Source organism: Lineus longissimus, chromosome 2 (genome assembly GCF_910592395.1).
Source record: "Lineus longissimus chromosome 2, tnLinLong1.2, whole genome shotgun sequence".
Taxonomy (NCBI): domain Eukaryota; kingdom Metazoa; phylum Nemertea; class Pilidiophora; order Heteronemertea; family Lineidae; genus Lineus; species Lineus longissimus.
This window is the reverse complement of record NC_088309.1, coordinates 9,984,893-10,011,065: the sequence shown is the minus strand read 5'-3', so window position 1 is coordinate 10,011,065 and position 26,173 is coordinate 9,984,893. Positions and strand designations below refer to the sequence as shown.

General features: G+C 41.0%; 1 protein-coding gene across 4 annotated transcripts in view; it reads left to right on the top strand.

Annotated features, from left to right (window-relative positions):
• Window positions 1-25,768, top strand: part of LOC135482578 (uncharacterized) — a 38,702-nt gene extending 12,934 nt beyond the window's left edge. Inside the window, exons 2-3 of one of the 4 annotated variants that reach the window (XM_064762730.1) lie at window positions 4,549-4,647; window positions 20,904-25,768. In XM_064762730.1, coding sequence (XP_064618800.1) covers window positions 4,595-4,647; window positions 20,904-23,658 — 2,808 coding nt within the window. In that variant the 5' untranslated portion in view covers window positions 4,549-4,594 and the 3' untranslated portion in view covers window positions 23,659-25,768. Of the gene's footprint in view, window positions 1-4,548; window positions 4,648-9,140; window positions 9,410-14,454; window positions 14,505-14,537; window positions 14,597-20,903 lie in introns of those variants that run through there. The other 3 variants (XR_010446237.1, XM_064762731.1, XM_064762732.1) reach the window with 3 other exon arrangements.
• The last annotated feature ends 405 nt before the right edge of the window (window positions 25,769-26,173 follow it).

Sequence of the window (26,173 nt, the reverse complement as noted above, 5' to 3'; positions counted from 1 at the left end):
CTCCTCTCATCGAAAATTACACCACTAATCTCAAGTGTGGTCTCTTACGGTGGGGCTATCTCATTAAAACACAATGCACCCCACTTCAAAATAAGTAAAGATCGCTGTCAAACGTTGTAAGTAATGAAAATACACCTGAAATAACTCGAACCATTTCCCCTCGAGCTAAACTTTTGCTTTGTCCTTTCCCCGATCCCATCTTGTCGTTAGCTAACTCGATCTAACCTTCCCGGCCCGGCACTTGGCCCGAAAACGTTCATCACAATCTGTCGACAATTCAATCTAATTACATTTGTGACAGTAATGAGTACTTGTAGGAAATTAAATGTAGATAACCGGTTGTCTGGATGAGCGGTGGTCAGAAGGTCAAGCAGGGGACCCACCGACCTGGAACAACGAGTGAACAACGAGTGACTATCACGTAAATGGCCATCCTAGTAACCAACAAGCTCATATCATGGTACACGAGGCCGGCGACCACCAGCTCCCAGAGAGGGTGCTTGACCAATTTCTGATGCAGTTTCAAGCTGTCGCGTGCCCGGTCGTCGCCAGTCACTCCTGGTGAAATTGAAACAGAAAAGCCCGCCCGTCGGTGAAATCGGGGTGGACACCTCAGCAAGGGCTGATAAGTAATGCCGATGCTAGATATGTCTCTGGTGATGCCCATGGCATCGAGATTGGGATGTCAGTTGGCAACAATATTTAGAGACACCAGTAATGTGTTAGAAAAACAGTATATGAAAGCTTATACGACAACGCATGCATTGAGTTCAATCTTTCCACTTCATTATTTTGATAGTCTAAGGTGAGTCTAGGGACCCTATGCCGGCTGCCTCTGATACAAAAAGCCGAGCTTGGGCAACAGTTGCCTATGCTCAGGTTCAAAGCCGAAGAGGTCAGTTGTGCCCTGGGAGTTGGACAGATGACGGGGTGACAACGAGATATGGGCAAGCCCCGAGTATCGCTGAAAAATTGTGAATGATTGGCCGTGTTAGACAATAGCCGCAGCAGGGCACGAGTCTGGCCGTGTCGGGGCAATCTTCCATACGGCCTCAAACTACACGAAATAAAGCAATGTCCGAACAGACGCTATCTCACCATCTTAGGTAGCCCAATTAGATCGAAGCCTACCGGCACGAATTATGTTCTCTACCCTGCAGACCATGGGATGCGAGCCCCCTGGCGGGGCAGCTCGTGGCTTAAACGTTTGTTAGACATCTATGGGACCGACAGTAACCTTGTCATTTCCATTCTGTTCTGCTGAGCAATGGCGTGTTTTGGCCGTTGTCTACATGTTGCGGCTTTTGCGGCTTCGCTGCAAAAAAGTTATATATTCGCGCTCAGTGGCATGGTCTTCTATCAAAAAGTTTCCTCTTGACGAGAAAAACAGGTTTACATATATCTTGATCTCTGCTTGAGAGAAATCATGGTACATGTATTTGCGATACGAGGACCTTGACTCTGCATCAACGGTTGGTGTTATTCTTCTCCCATCTTGTGTGCCGCCAAGCAAATGTCCGAATTCATGCTTTTTATGACTTCAGCTGCATATTCTTCAAAGAAAACTAACTTTGATAGCACTTCTCCGGCTGTACAATATTCCTCGATGTAATTTCCTATGAGCTGTCATGCCAATGTCAATTACCGGAAGCAGTTCTAATCATCGAACGACTGGCAAATACCTGTTTAAAATTCGTGACTGATAATTGAACAGGCGATATTTGAATAAAATGGATGGCAAATCAGCAAATAACCACCTACATCAATAAACACCTGCTTCTGAGTGAACGATTTGATGTATTTTTTTCTACCATGCTGTTTTAGATTATAGTCCGTCGTGGAATGAGAAAGAGATCACAATATCACGGACCTAAATACTATTACAACTATCTGTTGATAACCTTGGCTGTATGGAATATTAACCTAAGCTGATTGGGTGTAAGCCCTCAGGGATGACGACTGCTGATTTTTAAACAATATGTCCGCAGCTCTGTCATTTGGTAATATCGGGACATCACCCAAAGCTATGGGCCCCCTGTATCTGATGGCCATCTGCGTACAATGGAAGGTAGGAAAACTAAACCATAGGGTGTAAAGAGCTTTTGTTTTAGCAGCGTTTGATCCTCTGTCTTTTTGGTATGATGGGGGCATTACCTCGGGCCATGCTGTACCCCCCAACAGTGCCGAATCTGCTCTGACCCTCATCTATACTGAAGGATGGCGTGATTTGACAAGATCCTGACATGCCTGAGGGCAGTTGTCTCCAGTCCAAAAGACAACCCTCACCTGCGTCCGCTGTATATCAAGTCTGACCACACCTCAAACATGCCACACTCTCGATCACCTGATGAGCAACGCTTTGTTATATCCCCTGCCAGGATGACCTATTTAATAATTAACTTAAAGGCTAATTACTGTCCAACCCGCGGGTAATTACATTAACTCCACTGTAATTGTAATGACACTGATTACACCCTTTGTGTCTTTTTTGACATGTTTTGGTAATAAACTAACAAGATCCTGATGATCTAATATTAGTCCTGACATTGCGATATCTGAGTTAGTTGTGTCAGATATGAGCTTGAGTAATATTACATACCCTCGCTTTATTGAATCTGTGACAGAGTTATACTATCACCTTTTGGAATACTGAGCACCACTCATTCTTCGATTAAGGTAAGACCAATTCAGTTCTCATCATCTTGTGCTTAATGTTTATTAGTGTTATAATGATTTCATACTAAGCCAATTACTAATCTTCAAAATTTCTGGTCCATATTGTTTTCATATTGATGACTGACATCGATTTTACATATTTAGGCTGAAATCGAGAATGCGTTTTTTCCACATTCGCTAGGTTTATTTGCCGTTGTCCTCTGCACCAACGCTGTCAAGTGCCATTGACCATGAGTTGAAAATGTGTCTTCACGTCGGTTCTAGTCTGTTAATGATTTTGCTGCTATGTTGTAATGGCAGCAACATCAATGCTTTCGATAACTTCAACGAATTGATAACTTCCTTTTTATTTCACTTGGCATCTTCAAGAAACGGGTAACCGAGGTTTCAGGTGACACTTTTCCATCAGCAGGCCCAATTATGCTTTGTGTATTCCATGTAGGTCTACGGGTGGACGATGGACAAGGGTTATCGACGTTCAGGGTCAGTCGTAAGCGCCTGAGCCCCTCGCACACAGCTCGGTCTTAAGTGCCGAGTGAAAGGCACTGAAGTTCAGGATGGAGGTATAGTGTTCTTTCAGGTAACCGGAAGAATGAACAGTAGTCAAAGTGCATTCATACGTCCATCTTATCGGTGGAAATTTGAGTTTTGGGTACTTTATGCCCAATCTGCAAACAGTTTTAGTTCATCACACTTAATAAAATGGCCGTCGATGAATGGAACGCTTTTAAAATCGGACGAGAGCCACTTCATGCGTGTTTCTCGAGTGCGATTTGAGATTTGGGAGTTTTGAATTACACTTTTGAAGTGGTACACGGGGAAGTTGTGAAAGTGTACGCTGTACGTCCATAATCGTAACGTAGGCCCTACATATTTGAAGAATGCGTAGCGTCAATGTTGCATGGTAAATTTTACCTTTTTCGTTTGGGTAGGGGCATTGGGGCTGGGGGCAATGTCCACCCCTTGCCCACAATCTATATATTGCCATGTTTTCAAACCGAAAGCCTGATTGGGCGCACGCGAACATGGAAAATGAGAACAGATGGTGTGCAAAACTTCGATTATCGTTAATCGGTCCACCATTGTCGTAGGGAGTTGTTTGTGCGCAAGAACAATCGTGACTTCTTTCGTTGAATTACTATTTGTGATAACGGTAGAATGCCTGATTAAGCATCGATCCATTTTGTGTAACTCAAGCAAAATCCTTGACGAAATCTGGCCTTTTATCCACAAAATGTGATACTTGAGTTAAAGGGATTTCAGTGTCTTGCTGAGACAAGTTGGGAAAACAAGTTAACCAAGCGTTTGATCTGGCCGTACGTCTCCTAATCCGTCATGACGTTTGACGAAGAGGCCCCTGAAGAGGTCCTCTTATCCTAGAATAGGAACCAATGCCGCGTCTGTTTCGGCATTGTTGACAGCAACACACACCATTAAAAGCAGGAACATTTCAGAACAGATGTTTGGATTAACTGGAGTGTTTGCCGATATTACGCGACGCGACTAAACATTACCATGGATGATCTTAACTGATTTCCTAGCTTAATAATCTATCCAATCAGTTTGCTTTATGACCTACATCAAAAGAGCACATAAGACGATATAGGGCAGGTGAATTGATTTTTTAAACTCGGTTAATTGTTCCAGAAGATTTAATTTAAAGATGGTTTAGGATATCAACTTGTAGAAGTTCTTTTTTACGTCTTTTAGTGTCAAACCCAAGTTCTTTTTATGTCTTTTATTAACAAGGCAAAATATTATTTTTCAATAAGTTATTTTCAGCAAATGAGATTGACCTTCCTTTGATCCTGAAGTATCAACATGCACGTTTAAATATCACGTTCACGCAATTTTTCTTTCGTGTCCTTTCAGCTCACCATCTATAAACAGAATACTGTATTGACAAACGTGGTGATATATGTCAGGATGGTGTAAAAGTACAACTGTGGGAGTGTACAAGTCGAATATCAGGTGAGCCTTTTTTGTGTTTTATCCAGACGTGCTGCGCCTACGGCACGAGAATATTCGATTTACGTTTCGTTGGCGCATAGTGCCCATACACAGCACTGTGGTTCATTATAAATCTAGGTGTAGAATTTCTTTCCTTTGTCCATCCTGCATGTTTGGCGACCCTGACTTGATATCCTGTGGCTTCATTTTAATAACTGCTAGCAAACTGTACCACCATGCTCATTAAACTAGAAATTTAAATTTTACATTTGTTTTGATCAAACGAACGAGAAAAACCTATTTGTGGTCTATTGACAGTTCAGCATCACGACTAATGGCCGATCGTGGTCAAATTAAGGTTACTTTGGTTTTACGTTGGTAATTTAGATTCATACCTATTGAGCGAAACCCGTGAGAGAGAGACATGCAGTCAATAACCGGGGGCATCACATCTAGAAACGGTTATTGAAAATCATTAGCAAATATTCGGAAAATTCTTTGTTCCTTTCAACGTATCACGAAAGGCAGACGGTAGACTCAATGATGCTTGTGTGGGTCTGCAGACAACCCTTTCGCGTCATTCTGCGGGAGGCCATTTTGTAGCCTACGCGTCATTTCATTGGGTTAATTTCATATTGCACGCTTGGTGCGATATTCTGCTGTCATTCCCCGAGGCCCTTCGCGTTTGCAACTATAAGACTGGTGTTCGAGCAGATCAGACGTACGATACTGATCTTCAATCGTCCTAAAAAACTCAATCATTGATAGTCTTTCAGCAACAGATCAAGGAACAGATCAGACTAGGTTTATCATCACAGCTTCCGCAGTTGAAAATTGCCTTTGTCTACGATATTTCAATAACTTAATTTGATAATGGCCAATTTCTTATTCTTATCACTAACAGCACCCGCCGAACTGCCATTATTGACACTTGCAATAAGATTAATTCTGCTCAAATTGACCACATTAATGTCATGAAAGATAAATTGCGTGCAATAAATGCTGCCGTTAGCAGGTGACTGTAAACTCAGCATCTTATCATGTTTGTTTTACAAGGGCATTAATTTTAAATTACCGATCATTTAATGCCAGTTTAATTGCTATATTTTACTTTGGATGCGATTTGAGACATCAAAATGGTATCTGTGTGGAGATAGTGACGTATATCATCTGACGGCGTTAAAGTATAGCTTCTGATGGACAGCGATGCGAGTTCAACGATGCGATGCGAGTTCATCTCCAAGAATGAGAGGTTTTCGGGTTCGACTCTCAGTCTTACCTTTTACTTTGTTTGCCTTATCGTAAACTTGTATTTGCACCCAACTCTGTATTGTCTTATTGCACCTTATTTTTTGTTATCTGTACAACGGAAAGTAGTACGAATAAACACATATATATATATATATTCTCATAGGACTGAAGTAAAAAACTACGCAAATGTCTATGTTTACTTGGCGTACGTGTTTATGCAAAGTAGTGCATCAACGCTGACGTATATGACTATCAACATTCAACACCGCTGTCACCTATTTCAAGTCAAGAGTCAGTCTGAACAGCGAATGTTCGTCACGAGTTGGATTTTCCCCATCCTTAACGTTTTGACCGGAATAAGTATAACAAAGGAGAAGCACATGATACATCCGCTAACTTCTAAACATTACTATCAAGTTCTTGTCGAGTAGAGACTTAGGAAGTAGCCCAACTTTGACTTTTGAGGAGAAAATCTGAAGTAGTCGTTGATACCATTCTCCAAAGCAGACGTAATATTCAAGCACGACATCAAATATAGACTTCCGGTCCAACGCAAGGAGGCTGTGTTGACACATACACATGTAGGTTGAGATATGACGGTCGAAAAGTGTCGCCGTAGTATGGTATTGTCAAAAGCGTATTTGTCAGCGGCCATTTTGTTTCTGAAGAATTTGACCTTGAACCCAAGGAAAGGAAAAAAGTGCCACCAAACCATTTTCATCTCATACTGAGAATACAAATATTCTTAACAAACAATTAGTTACAATAGTTCAAGTGTTATCATGGTTTGATGTTTCAGCAAAAAAATTTGTTTGAGCATGGAAAAATCCATTATCGTTTTAAACGGTGGGCGTGCGCGGCAATCACAAGGCACTTTCACAATTGTTCAATAACAAATGAAATTGTTATCTTTACAAATGGCAACCTCCATAATTTCTATGTCTAACGATTGCCTGACGATATTGCCAACCTGATGGTACAAATGACGATTATGATACATAGACCTTGTCTATTATAAACTAGTACAGGTATCTTTAAAATTTCCTCAGTATCGGATGGTGTCACGGTTTAGGACCGGTTTTTCCAGTACTCGTTTCGCCTCCTTATTTTTTATGTCAGTTTGTTGTCATACATGTGTAGACACAAGAAGTACTTGAGTTGGAGATTTAGACAATACGCGGTATGTATCAAGAATCAGAGAAAAGTGGATGAATGTGTTGTGAAAGCTGTTCGCATCAGTGCACAGTCACAACGAATACAAACAGAAATATCTGAAACGCTGAAAAAGCTCTTCGTACGATTATTTCCTGACGCATGTTCCTCATGCATTCTTAATACTGCAAAACCATCAATATCAAACATGACTAACCTCTTCTTCTCTTTTTAATCCATATTTAGCTTTTCTGAAAATGCAAAGTGTATATGTCAATGCAAAAATATCTTAAATCGATATCGCCTTAGCACATTAAATATTCACATTTTCCTCCGAGGAAGTTTTGTTTTTGTCCATTGCCAATAAGCCCGTGGCCTTTGTCGGTATCAGTCGGGTATCATCGGTTGATTTCGGTAACAATCGGAAAATGCATTTTTATTTGCTCGTATAATTACTCGTACTACACTTGTGAGTAACCTTTCGTACATGGAGAAACGCCAAGAATATATACGTATCCCCCTAACATATTCTTACCATTTGGTAATACAATGTAGTTTATTTTGGTGAAATATTGCCAGTGGTTTTCGGGCCGGAAAATGTGCACTCTGAGATATCCAAACGGGAAACCCATTGTTTCATCGAATCAAAATCTTACGTGTGTCACTTGAAAAAACGATTGTTTCGAAAGACAATGAAATGACATTTCAGTTGCTCCGTGGCAATTTTATATACACTTAAAGTTGTGCTATTTTAGGCGTTAATACGTTAATAATTTCTATACAAAACCAATATCTTTTCCAAAAATTATGATTGATTTCGGCAGCAAAATGGCATTGCATCAACATTCACGAGTTAACATTTGAATCGATCATCGAAAATCAATCAAGTCTTTTAACCTGCATGAAATTTGATAAAAAGAAACTCGGAGCAAATAATTTGCCCATCGCGGACAGCAAAATCCAAAAAATATCGTAGATACCAGAAAATCTACAAAACAAACAAAAACACTGCACGACCATTTTCAATTATTTAACCTGTAATGGTTTTTTATCACCAATTAATCAATACGAAAGAAGGTTATTGCGAATTATTTATCCGTCTTCGGTCCTATTATTTGACTAACGGAGGGATATTCAAATTTACAATAGAATTTGTCTCATTAGCAGGTATATCGATATTTTTCTTAACAAAGAAATCCAATAGTGGTTCTATCAGAGTCTATCAAGTTATTGTTTTGAAAGACCCTGGTTCTATTAATGATATGCCGTTGTTCTCGCATCGTTATGAAAAATAAATCGGAAAAATTGACACTTAGGTTGATGAAACTTCTTACCTTGTAGAAGTAAATGTACAGTGTGTTCCAACAAAATGGTTGGATCCCTGTTATTGTTGACTCATCATATACATGTAAGTGTACTTTTGCTCAGCGGCCATAAGTATATTATAAGACCCCCTTAGGAAAACTTTGCCATAACTTCTGCATCTTTATTAAACCAACATTGTCAACCAAATGGCTGTGGGTGACGATCATGATGTCATCCGACATCTTTCACAAAGAGTTTAATCGATCAGGTTCAATAAGTTGATCTATAGCACGGATATGTGATTTATCCTGTAAGTATGCATATATCATTTGGCAATGTATGGATCAGGCGGGGGTGAAAAGATCGATACAAACAGGAAGAACAACAGGAATCTGATCGGCGCTAAGATACAAAGTGTTTGATTTAGTGGGGTGGATCTGTCCGAAAAAAGGTATGTGTAGGTCGCCCGAAGCCTCTTGTCCTATGATTTCATAGGTCAAAACAGACGTATGGTACATGTACACCCTTACATTATAAAGGTTTTATGACGAAAACGTCCTCCACACCAAGTCAATTCTATACATGATCAATATCCTCTCAATATATCACCATTTCAATATTACTTTCAACAATAACGTCAGATATTAAAAAGATTCGTAACCATGCTTGCGACTGGTGGGTGTATAGGTTATTGCCAAAGGCGAAGTGCATTCAGTCGATTCCGGTGCCTATATATAACGAAGATTCCATGCTGCTTCGTCTAGAAGGCTGCAGGAATTGGTGCAGAGGGTTGATGCCGGGTATTCTACTGGCGAGGTCAGGGCCGTGGAGAAGTTTTGGAAAGGGTCACAAAAAGGGCGAGGGAATAAGTTGTTTTAAACAATACGTGGGCTAAAAACATCGGATAAAACAGTTGCCGACTACGTTTGGATGTTCGCCAAGTAACGTACGGGTGGAAGGAAGATCGATATGGGAAGTTTGTGGAGAACTGTGATAGTGATAGTGTCTATCATGGAGATGGCTTCTAGGAATTGACAGGTCGTGTATTAGGGTTATCCATGAAGAAGTTCTATCGGTTAGTAGACACTTTTTGTGGTGTGCTTTGTTTTTGTCTTGTTAGCATTGAAGAATGAGGACAACAAGAACGCCCCATTCTTCTTTGTCACAACCTTTCACCCGTCTCTCAAAGAACCGGCACGCATCATAAATGTAGGCAATAGAGACAGCCTGGCCCAGCACAGGACACTCCCCCTGTACAACACACCTGTCATCCATGGTTTTCGACGTGCCCCCAACCTCAGGGACATGCTGGTCAGGGCCAAACTTCCACCTTGACCCACTGAAACCACAGCCCACCCGAGTATCTCAGACAAGACCATGCCGGTCGTCCAGAACCTGTCGCTACTGCCCCAAACTGAATAGCACCACGGGCCAAATAACCAGCAGCACGACGGGTCGGTCATACAAAATCAAACCAACGCAAATTGTAGAAGCAATAATCTCATTTATTGCATGCAATGTACAAGAACATGATCGGGGTTCTTGATGTGTAAGGTCAAGGGGAGTCCCCGAGGGTAATACACAAAAGTGTAATGTCTGGCATCGAAGCCACCGCTGCTGTTTTTTTGGCCCAAACTAAAATGAATGCGAAAAGAGTAGAGAATTGAACCTCCAAGGGTGGACCTAAAGAGGACGAAGCTAGAATAGAAGTAATGTAATAGCCAGATTCAAATCATGCTTGGGGTATCCTCGCATGCACTTTACTTTAATATTTCTGTCTTAGGCAATGTTGTAACAAAAAATATTAAATTTTCCCTATTGTTTCCAGAGCAATAATCGAAGATTGATAATCGTTTATCCAATACATGTACACTTGCTCTAATTCTGGCACGGATTCGATGATCATTAATGGTTATTTAGGTATTGAGGAAACACCATAAAAATAGTTGTATTACACAAAAAATACATTCAATATGTGTTGCGGAATTATCTGTACCTGAATATTGATATGCAAGGAGAAAATTTTAGTATTAATATATGATGCAGCTGTTGATGAATTCCATTGCCTGTGACCTTTTGGGAACACGATGGGGGCTGTTGATAATGGCGTCAAATGATATGTTAGCGCCTGGTGCATGTTCATGTAGTCGGGTGAAAATACACAATGATTATAGTCATTGGTGCTTATTGCTCGCGTTATATCTGATACTGTACGTGAGTTAGCGCTGTTGCAGTTCCTTTAAAGGGAGTACATGCATGGTGGCGCGGGTAGCAATTTCCCTGATTGCATTTATACTAGCATCAAAATATTATCGTGCATGATGCTGTCTTCATCAAACGAAGGATAGTTGGATGTATCGTTTTACAACACAATCACATTGTCCGTCACAACGTTGTGTTCTTCTTTATGGTTTTTCTGCCAGTTAATCGTGTTATATCTTGAATATCACTCTGTTTCCGCTTGGTTCAAGTAATTGGTGAAGACTATCAAATTCCGGTCTATTGTTAAGTGTAAGGCAAATTAAATGATATCTGCACGCCATAAGAAATGAACAAGGTACCTCATGCTGTTGGCTTATTCACCTAATTACCAGTAATTCTACTAATAGGTTGGTTCCCGGACAACCACGCCTTACAGGAACCCCGCAAGGAACACCGTTTAACTTGTACGATGAATAATTCAGTCAATAATATCGAGGGTATACTATCATCTTGCATCTTGGGAATATGATATTATGTTTAAACAGGTATTTAAATGGAATAGAGACAACGCACGCACAATAGCTTCTGCAACTGACTCTGCCACCGGGGGCACTGTTGTGTCCGAGCATTTCACTGGATGAATCGTAGGTGTGGTATCCCGCGGGCTCTCCTTAAGACTTCAGTCTTGACTAGACCAGAAATTAACACCCTATTCGAGTGCTTTGTCGGTTTTTGATGAGACGTAGGCATATCAAAATTGGCAAACGTCATGAAAATACCATTTTCGCTTGCAAATAGCTCGAACGATTGATTTATATTAAGGTCCGCGATGCTGATATTTAACATCGGTTCGTGAAACTGCCTGGCTCGTTCTCTAATTTCGTGCAACTAACTGTGTTCATACTGGATCGAAATTTATTCAAAAACGCTGAAAATAACGCAGTACTTATTTATTGATTGATAGAATTGCCTAGATCAAATTAATCTGCCATTGGCACAAAAACATATTTCTTGTCTAATTGGTTTCGATAAAACATTTGCCTCGTTTTTACAAACCGAATATCATCAAACGCCTCAGGAGTTATCATTTTCATATCAAATATTGGACTATTATTTACATGTAGCCTACGTATTGCATGATAACAAGTGAAAGTGATGACGTTACTGGGTATGTTTTAGACTTAGGAGTATCATTTAGAAGATTTTTGATATAAATTTTTGGAATTTTCGCTCATTTTTGTGACAGGCTGGTGGCCATCCTGAGATCAGGCTTTTTTTACTCCTACGTCATATACAAAAATATCGACAGGCTGAGTAAATTGACTGGTTATGCCAGGATGGTGACATGCTGACCCTTGGTGGTCCTGCACTCTTAAAATTAAGTTGTAAAAATAACTATTTATTAGTAAATTTTAACTAATTTCGATAGTTGCTTTTGCACCGACTAAAACAGTAGTTATTTTTACTAATTTGAAATAGTTAAAAAAACAACTGAGAAAAATAGTAAATTTCCAACCATTAATATAGTTATTTTCTACTACTTTTTTAACTACTAGTTAGTTTATCTGACGTAATAACTAATTTTGTCAGTAACCATGGGTCTTGTGCCCTCCAGCGACAAACCCTGGACGAGTCAGTGCCTTGCTAATTGCAAACGGCGGGAACAAACCCAAATTGGTTTGGCGTGGTTAACGTGATAATTTAATTAAGACTAGGACAATATACGCATCGATTCAGTGACTCATGTACTGGGCAGTGGTCAGTGGGATCAAAGAGACCGCCTATAGGAAGTCTATTCAGGCGAGGAGAAATGCATTTCATTGAGTGGAGCTTGAAAATGCGCGCTAATAACACGAAGGACGTACAAAAAGAAGTTGTTAAATGGTGACACATTTGATTGGGTTTCACTTAACATACTTGAAGAAACGTTGAGCAATATAACTTTGGTGTATTTCAGCCTAACTTGAGTCAGCTGCTTGAATCAAGCGACATGTGCAATAACGTTGGAAATGTGCATGTTTCTTAGGTCTTGTTCAGTTAGAAATAATTGCTATGACTTCGTGATTGCTTTTCATGGTCCATTCTATCAGTAGCGAAGTAATCTAATCAATTAGCCAATGCTTTCACTATAGGTGAGAAAGAAAATGCAACAACCCCTCGATATTATTTCCCCTGGGAACTATTTTGATATTGGGTATAAAACCTCCTTGATGTGACTTTGCATGTACATGATATATGCATGCAGCTTGCATTTGGTGGCTTAATGTGGCCAACCTCTTGAAATCTTTGATAAGTCTTGCGTTACAATCATCCAAGTCCCGCCGTGAAAACTTGCTTCATCCTCTTCCTTTATTCAGTGCATGCTTTCCACATCTCATTTATGTGCGCCTCATATTCCCTCGCTGTCCTCAAGGCCAACTTTGAAGTTTGTCGGCAAATCTTGTTCAAATAACCATTTGCAGAATTGATGTTCCGTCCACATCGTAAGCATGCTTCTAAAGAAAAACAAATAACATGTCGTGTGCCACGAATCGGGAGAGGGGAGACACCCCAATGCCGGTATCATTACATAAGTGCTACTGCTAGCAAAGGCCATGATCAAAATGGACAGAATGTATTATTCCGTCCGTATAGTCAAACACTGAAGCTGTGTTTGCACAATTGGTCATAATGTACTGGTAAGGATGTATGCTAATGTCGTGCTAAGCAGTCCATCGGTTTGGGGCAACGGGTTACCAAAATTTCTGATAACTCAACTGACCAATTTTAAAAAGCAACGGAAATGCCTGCTTTTACTCGGGCTGAAGTGACGGTTCAACAGCATAGAGTGTTAAAATAGAACCTCCTTGGTTATTCAGGACGTCGAAGTTGCCGGCCAGCCTTGCAAACATATTGATATTTTACAGAATTACAGCAATCATGGCCATCATTGGATTTGCTGGTACAATATAAATTGGCTCCTGTAGCTTCACTCATCATAATCCATTTAAAAGCACGATTTACATTACTAAAGCCTTTTTTTCTTATGAATTATCGGCAAACGATGTAAATGCTGATGATATACTGTAATTATCAAAGGCAGCTACCAGTCAGCAAGCTCCAAATTAATTGCCTCTCTTATTATTCACATCATGCTCTACCAACAACACAGCGATAGCATCTACACGGCGACACGAAACGTTTTTTTACTCGTTTGAATCGTGCGTTTTTGCGCAGTGATGTTAAAAGCTTCAGTAAATTCGACATGGTTTCCTGACCTGTGCGCGGTGCGCGGTGCCCATCAGTGCTTGTCACACGAGTAGATCTAAGATAGGAGCTAAAAAATTGGCTCGAGAGTCCATGATAGCACGACCAATCGTGCTTGTTGTACGCTGATGATGCTGGTGGCAGACTCGATTGGATTCCTCTGGGACATGTCGCAGCTTTACTTCACATGCTATAATCAATCACTATATCCTGCTTTGAAGTGCTTTTTCGCCTGCGAAGCGACTCAAAGCGTCTGTCAACAAAGCAAGCAACGTGTCATTAAACGCTTCTTTTTCACTTAGGTCAGAACTTTTGATCCGAATTTACTCTTACAAGACTACCACAAGTTGATCGAAACTTTTGCCTCCACTTGTCCTTCTTGTCTGTGGTTTATTTGGTCTAGTATAGCAGGTGCAGCAATGGTGTTCCAACTATATGGGAATTCACCAACCCCTCGGGGAAGGCACGTGGGCTTATCCTAACACCACAGCGATGGCGAGTGCATATGGTTCCAACCAGCAACCTCGTGCAACTCCAGCATTGTGCGACGAGAACTCGTTGAGTACGCTGGTGCAGTGATAAGCTAGCTCTAGGAACCTTTGGGAGAGAAGACTATTGGTAACATCATTGGATTATCACGTTTTTGTTTGCTGTTTTCTTTTATCTTGTCAGTGCCAATTCGAAAGGGGTGATCTCATTTTCGGATATCATTGAAAAACCAGATGGTTCAACCAGATATTGGCGGACTGAGCAATGGTATTGATTTAAGGTCTATGTGATTTTCTCCTACACCATTTAGGTGCTTCTTAAACTGGTAAGCATTTGTGTATCATTACGCTATTTCATACTTGGATAACGATTTCGAGTAGAGTTTGAAAGGTCAAACGTGAGGATCAGTTCATGCTCTCCATTAGGTTCAGTCTTGTTTCGAAATTGTTGACAACTTTATTACCATCTCATATATAACTGTTTGTTTGTCCGCCTGACACGTGTGCATGCATATTACCAAATATTGAATGATTCTACAACGCTTAACCAAGCAAACACTTCAAAGGGAACCAAATGGGCAGCCAACATGGTTAAATTCGTTCGAACCACTAAATTAGAACAAAATACGTGTTTGGCCAATGTCAAACAAAGTTCCTTGTAAGTCTGAACCTACGTCATAACAATTTAAAATTTGATTCCCTGCTTGGTAATTGTGGGTTAAATGTCCTTAAGGTAGATGGCCGATTCTGTACCTATTTAAAGTTATTCATTCAATAGGGAAAACAACCGGCCATTACCAAAATTGTGCATCCTTGTTTTGGTCAAGTTCGTAACGTGAAAGGCTTGACAATGGGCAATTTAGTAGGCCCTGCATTTTTTCAAGCATTTCAGGATTGTTAACTGCTGTACTTCCTTGAAAAGTGTGTTGACAATACATTGTTCATTGGACTGCCAACAGATCATCGCGAATTGGAGATACGCAGAACGGTAATGTACTCATTCAATACATTGCCGGGTTTTTTTCACTGCGACTTCGTCAGCCACAGCTCTTTCTTTAGTCGTACCACTGCTTCTAATCTCTGGTATGCCTCTAGGCCAAGCTTTTTAGGACACTCGAGATCCTTAATCTGGGTGTCCCTACTAGTCCATAAATTGTCCAGATTGAGATCTTTGGAACCATCCAGCTCCACTATTGTCGTCTACCATTTGGTAATCGTGTTGATGAACAAAATTAAGGCAAAGTGCCCTCTAAAAGATCAAAATGTGCTTGGAGGGATTTCTGAAATCATGCCATTTGTGGTTATGTCAACATAGTGTGACTCTTTGCCGTTATCTGGTGTCCGGACGCAAAAAAGTATTCCGGCACTTGGAGCCCAAAACCAACCCAGGCACTCAGCTTAATTTTAGAACCCTAATTTGTGAAAGTTTAATGGATATCACAAAAGACCAAAAGAAACTTGCAGAAGGGCTACCCTAGAGGTAGATTATCAGATAAAGGAAATCCGAGAAAGAACGGAACTGATCTGGTTATCCCTTTAAAAGGCAGAGTAAATTTGATCTTCATATCGCACGATTTAAGCGGTTTTAAAAGACGCTGGCTGGTCCATTCTGTCTGTGACTCTACTTAGACTCGACATCACACTTGAACGAAAATACCTCCAATACTGTCACTGCCGACTCGTGTAGGCAGCACACTTAAATTTTATAACACCTCAAAACAATCTCTCGCGAGGCCATTTTTTGCTAAACGAATATTCTGAAAAATACGTCAAAATAGGTACATGTATATAAGGGTCATCAATAAGTCCAAAAGTACAAGTATAGATATATTAAGGCGCTTAATAAAATTATAGCGAAGTGCTTGATTGAAATTATCAGCAAATGTGCGCAGTTAGTATCTCACGATTGCCTCGGGCTAATTAACGATTTAGAAAGTACCGGAATTTCAGGCTTCCTCTTTTTGTGCAAATATTTGAGAAAATGCTGGAAACTGAGTTCGTGCTTTGTGCGTCATGTTGCCGTGAGCTGCAGATGGTTGTAGCGAATGGCTGTTTGCTTAGCAACATCAAAGCAATGAGATTGACCGACATGTCCTTTTCATAAATGAATAAACAGAGAAATACATGATGAAATTAAGTACTTCATGTACTTGTGTAAAGTTATCAAAATGGATGTTGATGAGAAATCTGATAGAAAGCTTCGATCCGGGTTTTATTTCTAACCAGGTCTTTTTAGTTCAAGCCATTTACTATACTTACTTTGGTTGAAGGCTTTGGGCTGACATGTTATGCCTTTTAGTTTTAAAGTAGGTAAAAAGCGTCTGCGTCGGTCCCTTTGAGAGCTTTTAGGCCCTTGGCAAGGTTCTCCTCCCCAAATGAGGTGCAGCCTACTTCAACTAACTTAAAACTAATACGACCTTTCTGTGGGTCTAATATGGCCTGAAAGCTGTTTTGAAGTGTTGGCATACATGACTTTTGCTTGATGGCTGATTGTAGGATTAGGATAGGCTTCGTTTAATGGTTCACCAATAAGATCAATAGCTGTGGAACCTTCTTCCTGAAGAGTACTATCACGATACTGTAGTTGTCTTTGATAATGAGTGTTTTGTATGAACAGTGCTTATCCAGTTGACCAGCCGGTAAATGACAAGTACATTGCCATTGGAACATCTTGAAATTGGAAACACGAAAATGGAACAAGAACGAAGTGACCGGTTCGGTTGAAAAGAGACCCCAGTCTGGATTTTCCTAATTCTTTACGACAAAACAATTGTTTTTATCCTTAACACATTTTCTTGCACTTTAATCTGGTTTATGAAACAAAACTCTAAGTCTATAATAACTTTATCCAGTCTAGGCCCTTACCTTTTACAGTGAACATAATCTAAGGCGTCATGGTATGCCGACCCTTTGAAGCCACGCAGCAACCTAGTTCTCAAAACAGCAAATAGAAGGAATAGTCTTGATAATGTTGCCCAATAGAGTTCCCATATAGGCCTAATGAAATAAGGCGATTTCCTCAAACACACTGTAAAAGTGAAACCCTTGTTGAGAAAAAGGGTAATGTGTTTCAAGTATATGGTAACTTAAGGCTTGTAAACAAGTTACCAGACGAAAAAAGCTGATTACGGTTTATTCTGTGTTGGGTTTCGATCGAAATCACTGCAAGGGCTAAGATTTAAATCCATATTCTTTCTTAAGCAAACATTGGCACTTTTGCCTCGCCTGATTCTTGGCAAAAGTCAGCCGGTGACTTTGTAATCGGGCAAAATCATTAATAAGAAAGTGTCCCTGTGCTTCTTCGAGTAGATACCCTTGAAGATCTGGCAAAACCTTAGGGTTGTCCCTAAGCTGAAATTAATGGGAGGGATTTGTGCAGTGCGAAGGAGAAGCCATGTTTATGGAAACTCTACAACTACATATATTTGATTTAGATTGATGGTACATTTGGTACGTTCAACGTACTTTCTAACTTGACGTCATTTCTAACTTTGACTTCCATCTTTGTATAGCAATGTTACAAACAACCTTTCCAGTCTTTGCTGAAGGTGATGGACAGACGGTAAATTACATGTATCATTGTCAGAAAACATGTACATATACAGGTCAAAAGGGTTCATCACCTGACGGACATCAAAGGCGACTTGTGTCAATCAGGCAATATTTTGTATGAAATTATATCATTTGTCTTAAGAAAGGCCTTTGTTGCATCTCGAGGAGAAGAACCCCATGGGGACCAGTTTGAATGGGCAGACGACACTTTGTGACCTAACAGAGACACAAAACTTCCATGGCTCATTTCCTATGTTTGTCTTCCGTTGGGAAGATCAAAGGGGAGTTTTTGTATGTCTATTCGACTCCTTTGTTGTTGCTGATGGGCCCACTAAGGTCTCAGCAGGGTATCTAAGTCAACCTAATGGCCAATTTAACAGGTTTGTTTTATAAATGCAACAAGACAAAGAAAACAGCTGAAGACTCCACTCAACTGCCTTTGAACTACAGTAGGTCTACTGATTTTAAATGCATTAAAGTTCTTTTTTAATAAGGAAACTCTTACCACCAGCTGGCAGCCAGGGACATTAAATCTGAGGTCAGCTTGGTGCTCGATACCATCTTCCTTGTCTGCTGTTTATGCATGATGGTACATACGAAGAATATCGGATTTGTTGGAAGTTGAATATGCGGAGGAGGATAAGAGTTAAACCAAAAACTCAATCTTTCTTTACGTAGAAGAGTTTCTTGTCAAGTTGATGCCTGAGCGAACAAACTGTGATGATTTTTGCCTCTTTTCTAAATACATGTATTTGTATTGTTATATCTGGTATTAACTCAAGTTTCCCACCCACCTGAAGCTTCTTTGAGCCAGAGTTACGCTTTTTTTCTTTATTTCACACGATTTCATTGGTCAGAAAACGGATGGTTATCTGATAATAACACCTTTTGTGTGACAAATCTACCAGCGAAATATCCGGATATTTTTGCCCGATTGAACTAAATCGTTTTTCTTTCAACTTCAATTATTCGCCACCAGAATATCGGGAGGGATTCTGGAGTGCGTTGGGGACACGGTCCGAAGAAGTATTGTGTTTGAACCACACGTCAACAAATGGCCTTCTTGACCATTCTGTGGTTAATTCCTCTGAGCCTTGCTCCTTAATGGATTACGTTTAAGTCCCCGCAGTCGCCCATTCAACTGCTCGCGGCTCACCACAGAGGAGCAACGAGAGAGGAACTGAAACCTTAAGGGAATTCTATGACAAGGATTATGCCATAGTTTTGTTGAAGTTAGCTGGTTCAGGGCTCTTAAAATCACTTAGCTTGATGCCGCTGGTTCAGTCATCTCAGAGGACGTGTCAAGCGAGCACGCTTCGTAGGCACAGGTGTCGAGTCGGGTCACCTCTTTCGTCAGTTCATTCTCGTTCCCTTGGATTAGCCTCTCCTCGATATATATTGACATTTTCTGCTTGGATATTAGATGTTTAACTGGATAACTCTCTCTCTCTCTCAAATTATTGGGTAATCGGTAAGAAATATCACGTTACTACTCTACTTCGAAGAGAATCTTACGACCTTGCCCGACTTTTTCTATTGACTTTGTCCGTTTTGTATGCAGCCCTTAACTGACTGTTTTTTACCATCTCATACTTCGCTTCGGCGTTGACCTGAACGGATGGTGTCAATCACAATCATTGGCTTTAACTTAAATTAGGAGTTTAACTGCAGCTCCATTTCTGATTAACGTTAGATATTACCACTGATAACATTTAAAAACAACTACGCTATTAGTTTTAAGCACGTACATTTTTTAAAAAGTCTCTAGTAAACACGTGCTTCATGGGGTATAATGTCAAGATTGAACTTTGTGGTAAAAGCCGTTGTTAAAATCAGGCGATATCAAGGGCCTATACATACTTAACTGAACATGTGCCATTTTTTTACAACATTACCATTCCAATCTCGACACATTGCGTACTTGTTTACGGGCTAAAATTGTAGGCTAACAAAATCAGCGCAAGACGATTGTTTCTTCCGCGAACAAGGAAACGACAAAGTGTCTCCGACGGCGAAAAAGTCATGATCGATAAGTCAAAACAAATCGTTTATTTCAACGTCTGTGGCCACACCAAAGTCGACCCAGATCTCAAAATGACGGAGGGCACTGGCGCAGAGGGATTGTTTCATCAATAAACAATGGTATTATGGGAACCAAAACATGTCGCACGTATTGCGAAACGGAAACTGTCGCCAGAGTTCTTATTGGTGACTCTGATTAGTCGAAAGAATCGACTTTAAGCCATCAAATCCTTACGGTACAAGGGAAGAAATCGGGGCAAGCTAAACAATCTGGTAAGCCAGGAAACCAAAATGTGTCGCGCTTTAAACGAAACGAAAACAATCGCGAGAGCGTAGATTCTACTGCTGATAGGTGACGCTGATTAATCAAAACAAAATGATTTGTTTTCGGTGGCAAAGGAGTCACATTGTTACTCAGTTTATATCCTTTCTTTCTCAATGTTAATTTGAGTGAGAATATAACTGCTTCAGTGAATGATGTGAATAATTTGAATTGTTCACTGCTTTTGTATTGGCGAACGGGGCGGGCCAGGTTGAAAAAACAAACTTGGTATTTACGTTGTTTATCAGACAAAAGCTTTGGTTGAGCGCTTTTGCGGATTTGACTCTGTGATGGGAAAGTATTTCCAATTTCCACTGCCCATCCAAGTGTAAATTCTACTGACCCCTCAATGACGTATACCCTGCACATGCGTGCACAGATGCCACGGCCAGGACGGGCAAAATCTTACCAGAAAAACAAAACATGCATGGAGGGTTTTGGTGAAACCCGAAGCCGCACATAATTATTCAAACACAGCCGGATTAGCCAAATGCATTGTTTTCAGCATTTGATTGGGGGACCTTTGACGTCTGCGATGGTGGAAGTCGCCCTGAACAACTGGAAATGGCAAACGATTGAGTTTGCAAACCATTTCCTTTCCACCGAAAAACATAAAATCGTACTATTTCATTCCAGAATAATATGACTGATGACTGCGCGTAAATGTTTTATCAGCTTTACGATGGACAAGAGATTGAATTGTGTTCTTACAAGATTTTCCCCTTTAATCTTTGCAGGTGTAAGCGACCAAATCTCAACACCACTCCCAAAGGTGATGAACCAGATGCGATGAAGGAGCAGATGAAGCCGGAGCCTAGTCCGTGCTGGGGACGGGTTCTCTACGACTTCAGGCCCCAGGAGCCCACGGAAATCGGCGTCACCCAGGGCGAAACAGTCACAATACACAACGATGTACGGGGATGGCTCTTCGTAGAGACCAAGGCGGGGAACTTCGGGTACATCCCTTTAAAGTTCTGTACGGTGAACGGTACGGCGCCGAGGCGGGACCCGATGGAGTTAAAGGTTCGCCTGAGTAAGCAGGGTCGCAAAATTAAAGGAGTCAACGGTGGAGACATGAAATGTTTACAAGACAATCGATTCGAAGTTAAATACGATGCGGAAAAAAGGTTGAAGACAGTTAATAATGATAAGTGCCTAAATAACAATGAGAAGTCTTGGTGCAAAGAACAGTTGGATAATGAGTTGAGTACGAATGCTTTGCTGAAACATGCCATCGCCACGCCTCTTCTTGTTGCGTATGCGCGGAAGAGTACGATCAGCAAAGACTACTGTATGGGGACTGAGCAGGTTTCATCGGGGATAACGAACCGAGATAGTCACCTTATGGACACCATGTGTCCACCAATACCAGACATTAGTAGTGAACACAGCGAAACCAGTGAAAGTCTAAGCAGTCTGGAGGAAACGTCCTCGGTAAATTCTAGCCAACCAGATTCCGTCCGATCTGATGACGTAATGGATTCAACGCCGGCAGCTTTCCTTCCGGTCATGTTGATTAAGAACCCGGATCTCGTCCTTCCAGATGATTCTACGACAGATAGTGGTTTCAGCATGGACGAGGACAACGAGTTCTCAGATTCTGAACGATATAAGCAAATCCTTAAACGAAAAGCTGTTGATGTTATTTTCAAACAGAATCTACACGACGCTAGAAAAACTACAAACTATCGTATGTCAACGGGTACTGGGACGAAGATACAGAAACAGACTGCTGAAAATGAAAGCTATGAACCTAACCGAGTCTCCAACATTTCTGGTGCTAATGTTATTGAACCTGCCAAATTTCGTCCACCTGTACCACCAAAAACAATTCCTTTTAATCAGCGTGTTTCAGTCAAACATCGTGAAGAAACGGTATCAGAGCAGCAAATCGTGTCAAGTTCTCGTGATAAGGCAGCGGAGGAGAAAGTCATACCGCGCGTACCTGTTATTACGAAACCTACAGATGTTGATGGTCGGCCGCAGGGGTCAACATTTCTATCACGGTTTGCTGTGAGGCGGAGTAGCAAGGATAACGTACTGCAGAAGGGGAAGACTGCCCCTGCAGTGGCGAGGAAGCCTGACAATCGCAGGAAACAGGAGTCATTAACGCTGTCGCGGATCGCTGCCAGAGGTCTTCCTCGGAGCAAAGAAAATTTACTTGAAGTGGAGGTGAAGCCAAAAAATGATGGATTTAGGAATAGGAATACTTCCTTGCGTTCAGGCACTTCTGATCTGCGGGCAAGTCAGGAGTGTTTATTAGACTCAGAGGATCCTGCAGGGAAATTGACTGTCAAGGCTGAGGTGCATGTCGAACCACGTGCGCCTGCTTCTGGTCAGGAGGTCAAAGGATGTCTACGCCGTAGAGACAGTGGGTCCAGCTACCGTAGTAAGTCACTGGGTGGCAGGAGATGGGGGAGCATGGAGTGCCTTCTTGATAGAAATCCAAGGGACGATCTCGGTGGAATACATTCAGTAAGGAATGAAAACAATAGGACTGGAAGTGTTGAGTGTTTGCTTGACACGTCAAGTGAAAGCTCTGATTTGCGTTTCGGTAAACCGTCCAAACCCCGTGTGATAGATTTGCAAGGGAGTCAAGAGGTGTCATTAGCTAAGAGTAAGAGCTGTGAAAAATCCGAAAAAGAAGTCGAAAACAGTAGTCAGTATGTTAGTATAAAGACATCAGCGCCAAATGTGGGGCTGATAAAATCGTCCCAGGTTTTGAATACGTTTCGTACTTGGTTAGATTCGGAGGCTCTGGAAAAACAGGGTTGTCAAACATTTGCTAGTGAACAGAATACAAAATCGTCGACAAATGTCAACAAAAATGGTGCAATTAATTCAACTGATGGTAACAGTGATACTGTTAGTCGAAAAGAAACAATGTCAACCTTCAGTCATGGTGGATTACGGACTTCTAAAGACACTTTTAAATGTCCTGAAACGCCTCCTGCATCTGATTGTGCTACGGTTGTGACAGAAGACACTGTGCCACATGTTAGTGGTGGACACGAACTAAACTTGTTTGTTTTTGAAAAGGAGACCACACAAGACGTGGATACAAAGGTCACTTACAGGGAAACACCTGGTAGTACTAGTCCCATCAAAAGTGAACTCGCCGGTGCTATAAAAAATGATCAGGTTTCGTCTTTTGAATCTCCAGCGCTGGAACAGTTAGACAGTAGAACATCCGCTTATCTGAACGCAGACGTCATGACGTCATTCAAGAGCGAAGAGACTGTAATCTCAGCAACTAGTCTTATTAGTAAGTTAAACAAGAATCGAGACAATCATGTGAAATTACGCAGGGTAAAGTCAATGAAGGAGACATCTCCGCGCAAGCTAAAGGAACGTCGCGTGGATTGGAGTCCGTGTGTACAAATACATTTCTACGACCCAGAGTCTCAGATAGATTCGCGAGAGGATCACGTATGCCGGACTACTGCTATGGACTTTGCCAACACGCTCGAGTACGAAGGGTCTTTAGTCTAGCTTGGTCATCGATTGTACCTTAGTCAGCTTCTCAAGGGTTTGGTGTAGTCTTACGAATAGAGTTGGTACAGCCTGAAAGACAAGTTGAAGTCGACGAAATTTCTTCCAAGCGTTTTCAGTGCCTGAGATGGTATCACAATGATTGAGAACATTGCTGCCATCTGAGCAACCGTGGGAGGTTCGAAATAGACAAGCACAGCCCCCAGGCCTAATCAGAACTGTCAGACTGCCGTGTTCACCTATTGATAATTCTATAATTGTTGCTAAGAGTTTCAATTCAAACTCAGATTTCTTGTTTTAAAGAATGGCTTATTATTGTAGGAATAGCCTACGTTCGCTATAAAAGTTTGTACGTCTAGCATTTAAGATTTAAGGGTAACAGATCAAAGTACTGCTTGGTCGGTTGAGATTAAGCAACTTCATTGTGACGTGGACAACTTCGTCTTCAAGGCATAGTTAGTCGTAGCATCTTTAACTTTATAAAAACACTATTTGTGGGGGGGGGGATGATAAGAACCAACGGATTCTCAAACATCACTTCCTCTGATTATATACATCGATCAACGGTTGCCCACTCTCGATCTGAAGAAACTGCCTCTAAAGTCTCCGCTAAGGTTTACTTACGTAACACATGAGCCGTTGCTAAATTTCTCTAAGGTATATGGACCAAGTGTTGCGATCGTGTCGTGATCGTGGTGATGCTGCATATCTATTGAAGTTCGATCGGTATGAGAAAAGAAACGATGACTCTCTATATACATGTATACATGTACATATTCAAGTGACATATTCTTTTAAGAAAACATGTATCGGTATTTTTCCTTTGAGTCTGTGTTGAAAGTTCACCTGCATTCTTCCATCAAATAGTTTAGTTGGTGACGTGTAACTGATTCAGTGATTGCAACTATGAGGTCGATGATCTTCCTCATCGTTTACCTCGCTTGCCTTTCTTCGTTGACTATATCATCGAAAATGAACTTGGGTGCCGAAAGAAACACTTTTCAGTTATGTCGTCTGGTATTGATGCATGAATCAACAGAAAATAGTTTTGTTCTCTAATAAAATGGCGTAAACGTGTTTTTACGTCTTGCTGTCGTACACTGAGTGATTAATGAACGTGCATTAACGTCAAGAGTAACCGGACAGACAAGATGTAGCCTATTACCATTGACAGTTTTGCATCTCTTCCTCGAATTGTACCCGTAGGGGGTATTCTGTATAGTAGAAATACAATCATGTACATTGAGACTTTTCTATCACGACTATTCCGTGTAATTTGATAACTGCTCTCATCAGGACACCATGAAGTAGCAGATACGCTGCGAAACCAATCGCAACGGCATTTTATGTCGACAATAACTACAAAAAGAACATGTACTTTACACTGATATTACCGTCTGTATTATTCGCCATCAGAATCATGTCAACGTATACAAGAACGAAGCAAAGGTTTCAGCCAAACAGTAAACTAAGTCTTCAAAACTAACCACAGTATAAGTCCACGCTGCGCAAGTATACTTTTTGTTGTAATCAGGTTTGAATTTACTTGTACTGGAGTCTGTCTCATCTGTATTTGTGTTTGTTCTCGTAAGGTGGAGCCCGACAAATCTAGCAGTTTACGTTTACGATGTACTTTGCAACAGGGAATTTTCCCGGCGCAAAGTACCGGAAACGTCAACCCATTGTTCGACATCGGTATCATGAGGGCGAACAATAAGATAGGCGTTCAAGTTGTACGTGTGGTTTAATAACGTTATGTCAAACTTAGCAAGCGTCTCTGACTAAACTTCTCTAGTGAGCTTACTTCCATTTTAGCCTCACTGGTATTATTTTGGAAATGTTGTATTGTGGTTAAAACGTTCTCTCTCGCCTGTGAACATATAATGTCAGTGACTTGAAATCACACCGAGTACTCCCGGTTTTCTCGCAACACTCTTCAAATTTAATCGTCAGCCTTGTCAGTGAGATAGAATGATGTGTCCGTCAGTGATCTGCTAGAACTGGGTGTCCTTAACAAGCTAAAGCATTTCAAATCATGAATTGACTGTATGACTTGTATGTACTTTGATCTGCTATTCCTATTTGAATTCCATTAAACTAATATATTCATATAACATGTGAAATCACGAATTTCTTTCTTCTTTTGACCCTTCCCCATGGAGAATACTAGTATCCCAACCGTTTTGTCAAATGATGATCACTCAGGGGGATACAATATAGACATCCATTGGTCAGTCGACTGGTCCCTCTGTCAGTACACTTCTACTACAACGTGGACGGGCCGGGAGTCCCGGTCACACCGACTCCGGCCATCAACGGTCCAAGGAAAGTTCCTGCTGTGTAAACCTTGTAAACCTTCATTCATGACGTTTTGCGCCGACCGTGTCTCCACGTTGATGTCAATCGATATGTATTAGAGAGGTTGAGGATTTGATCCGTGAACGAGAACGAGGTGATTTTTATCTTTGGTCTTCGTCTTCAAGTCGATTGTTCCTAGCCATACCAGATATCCGTC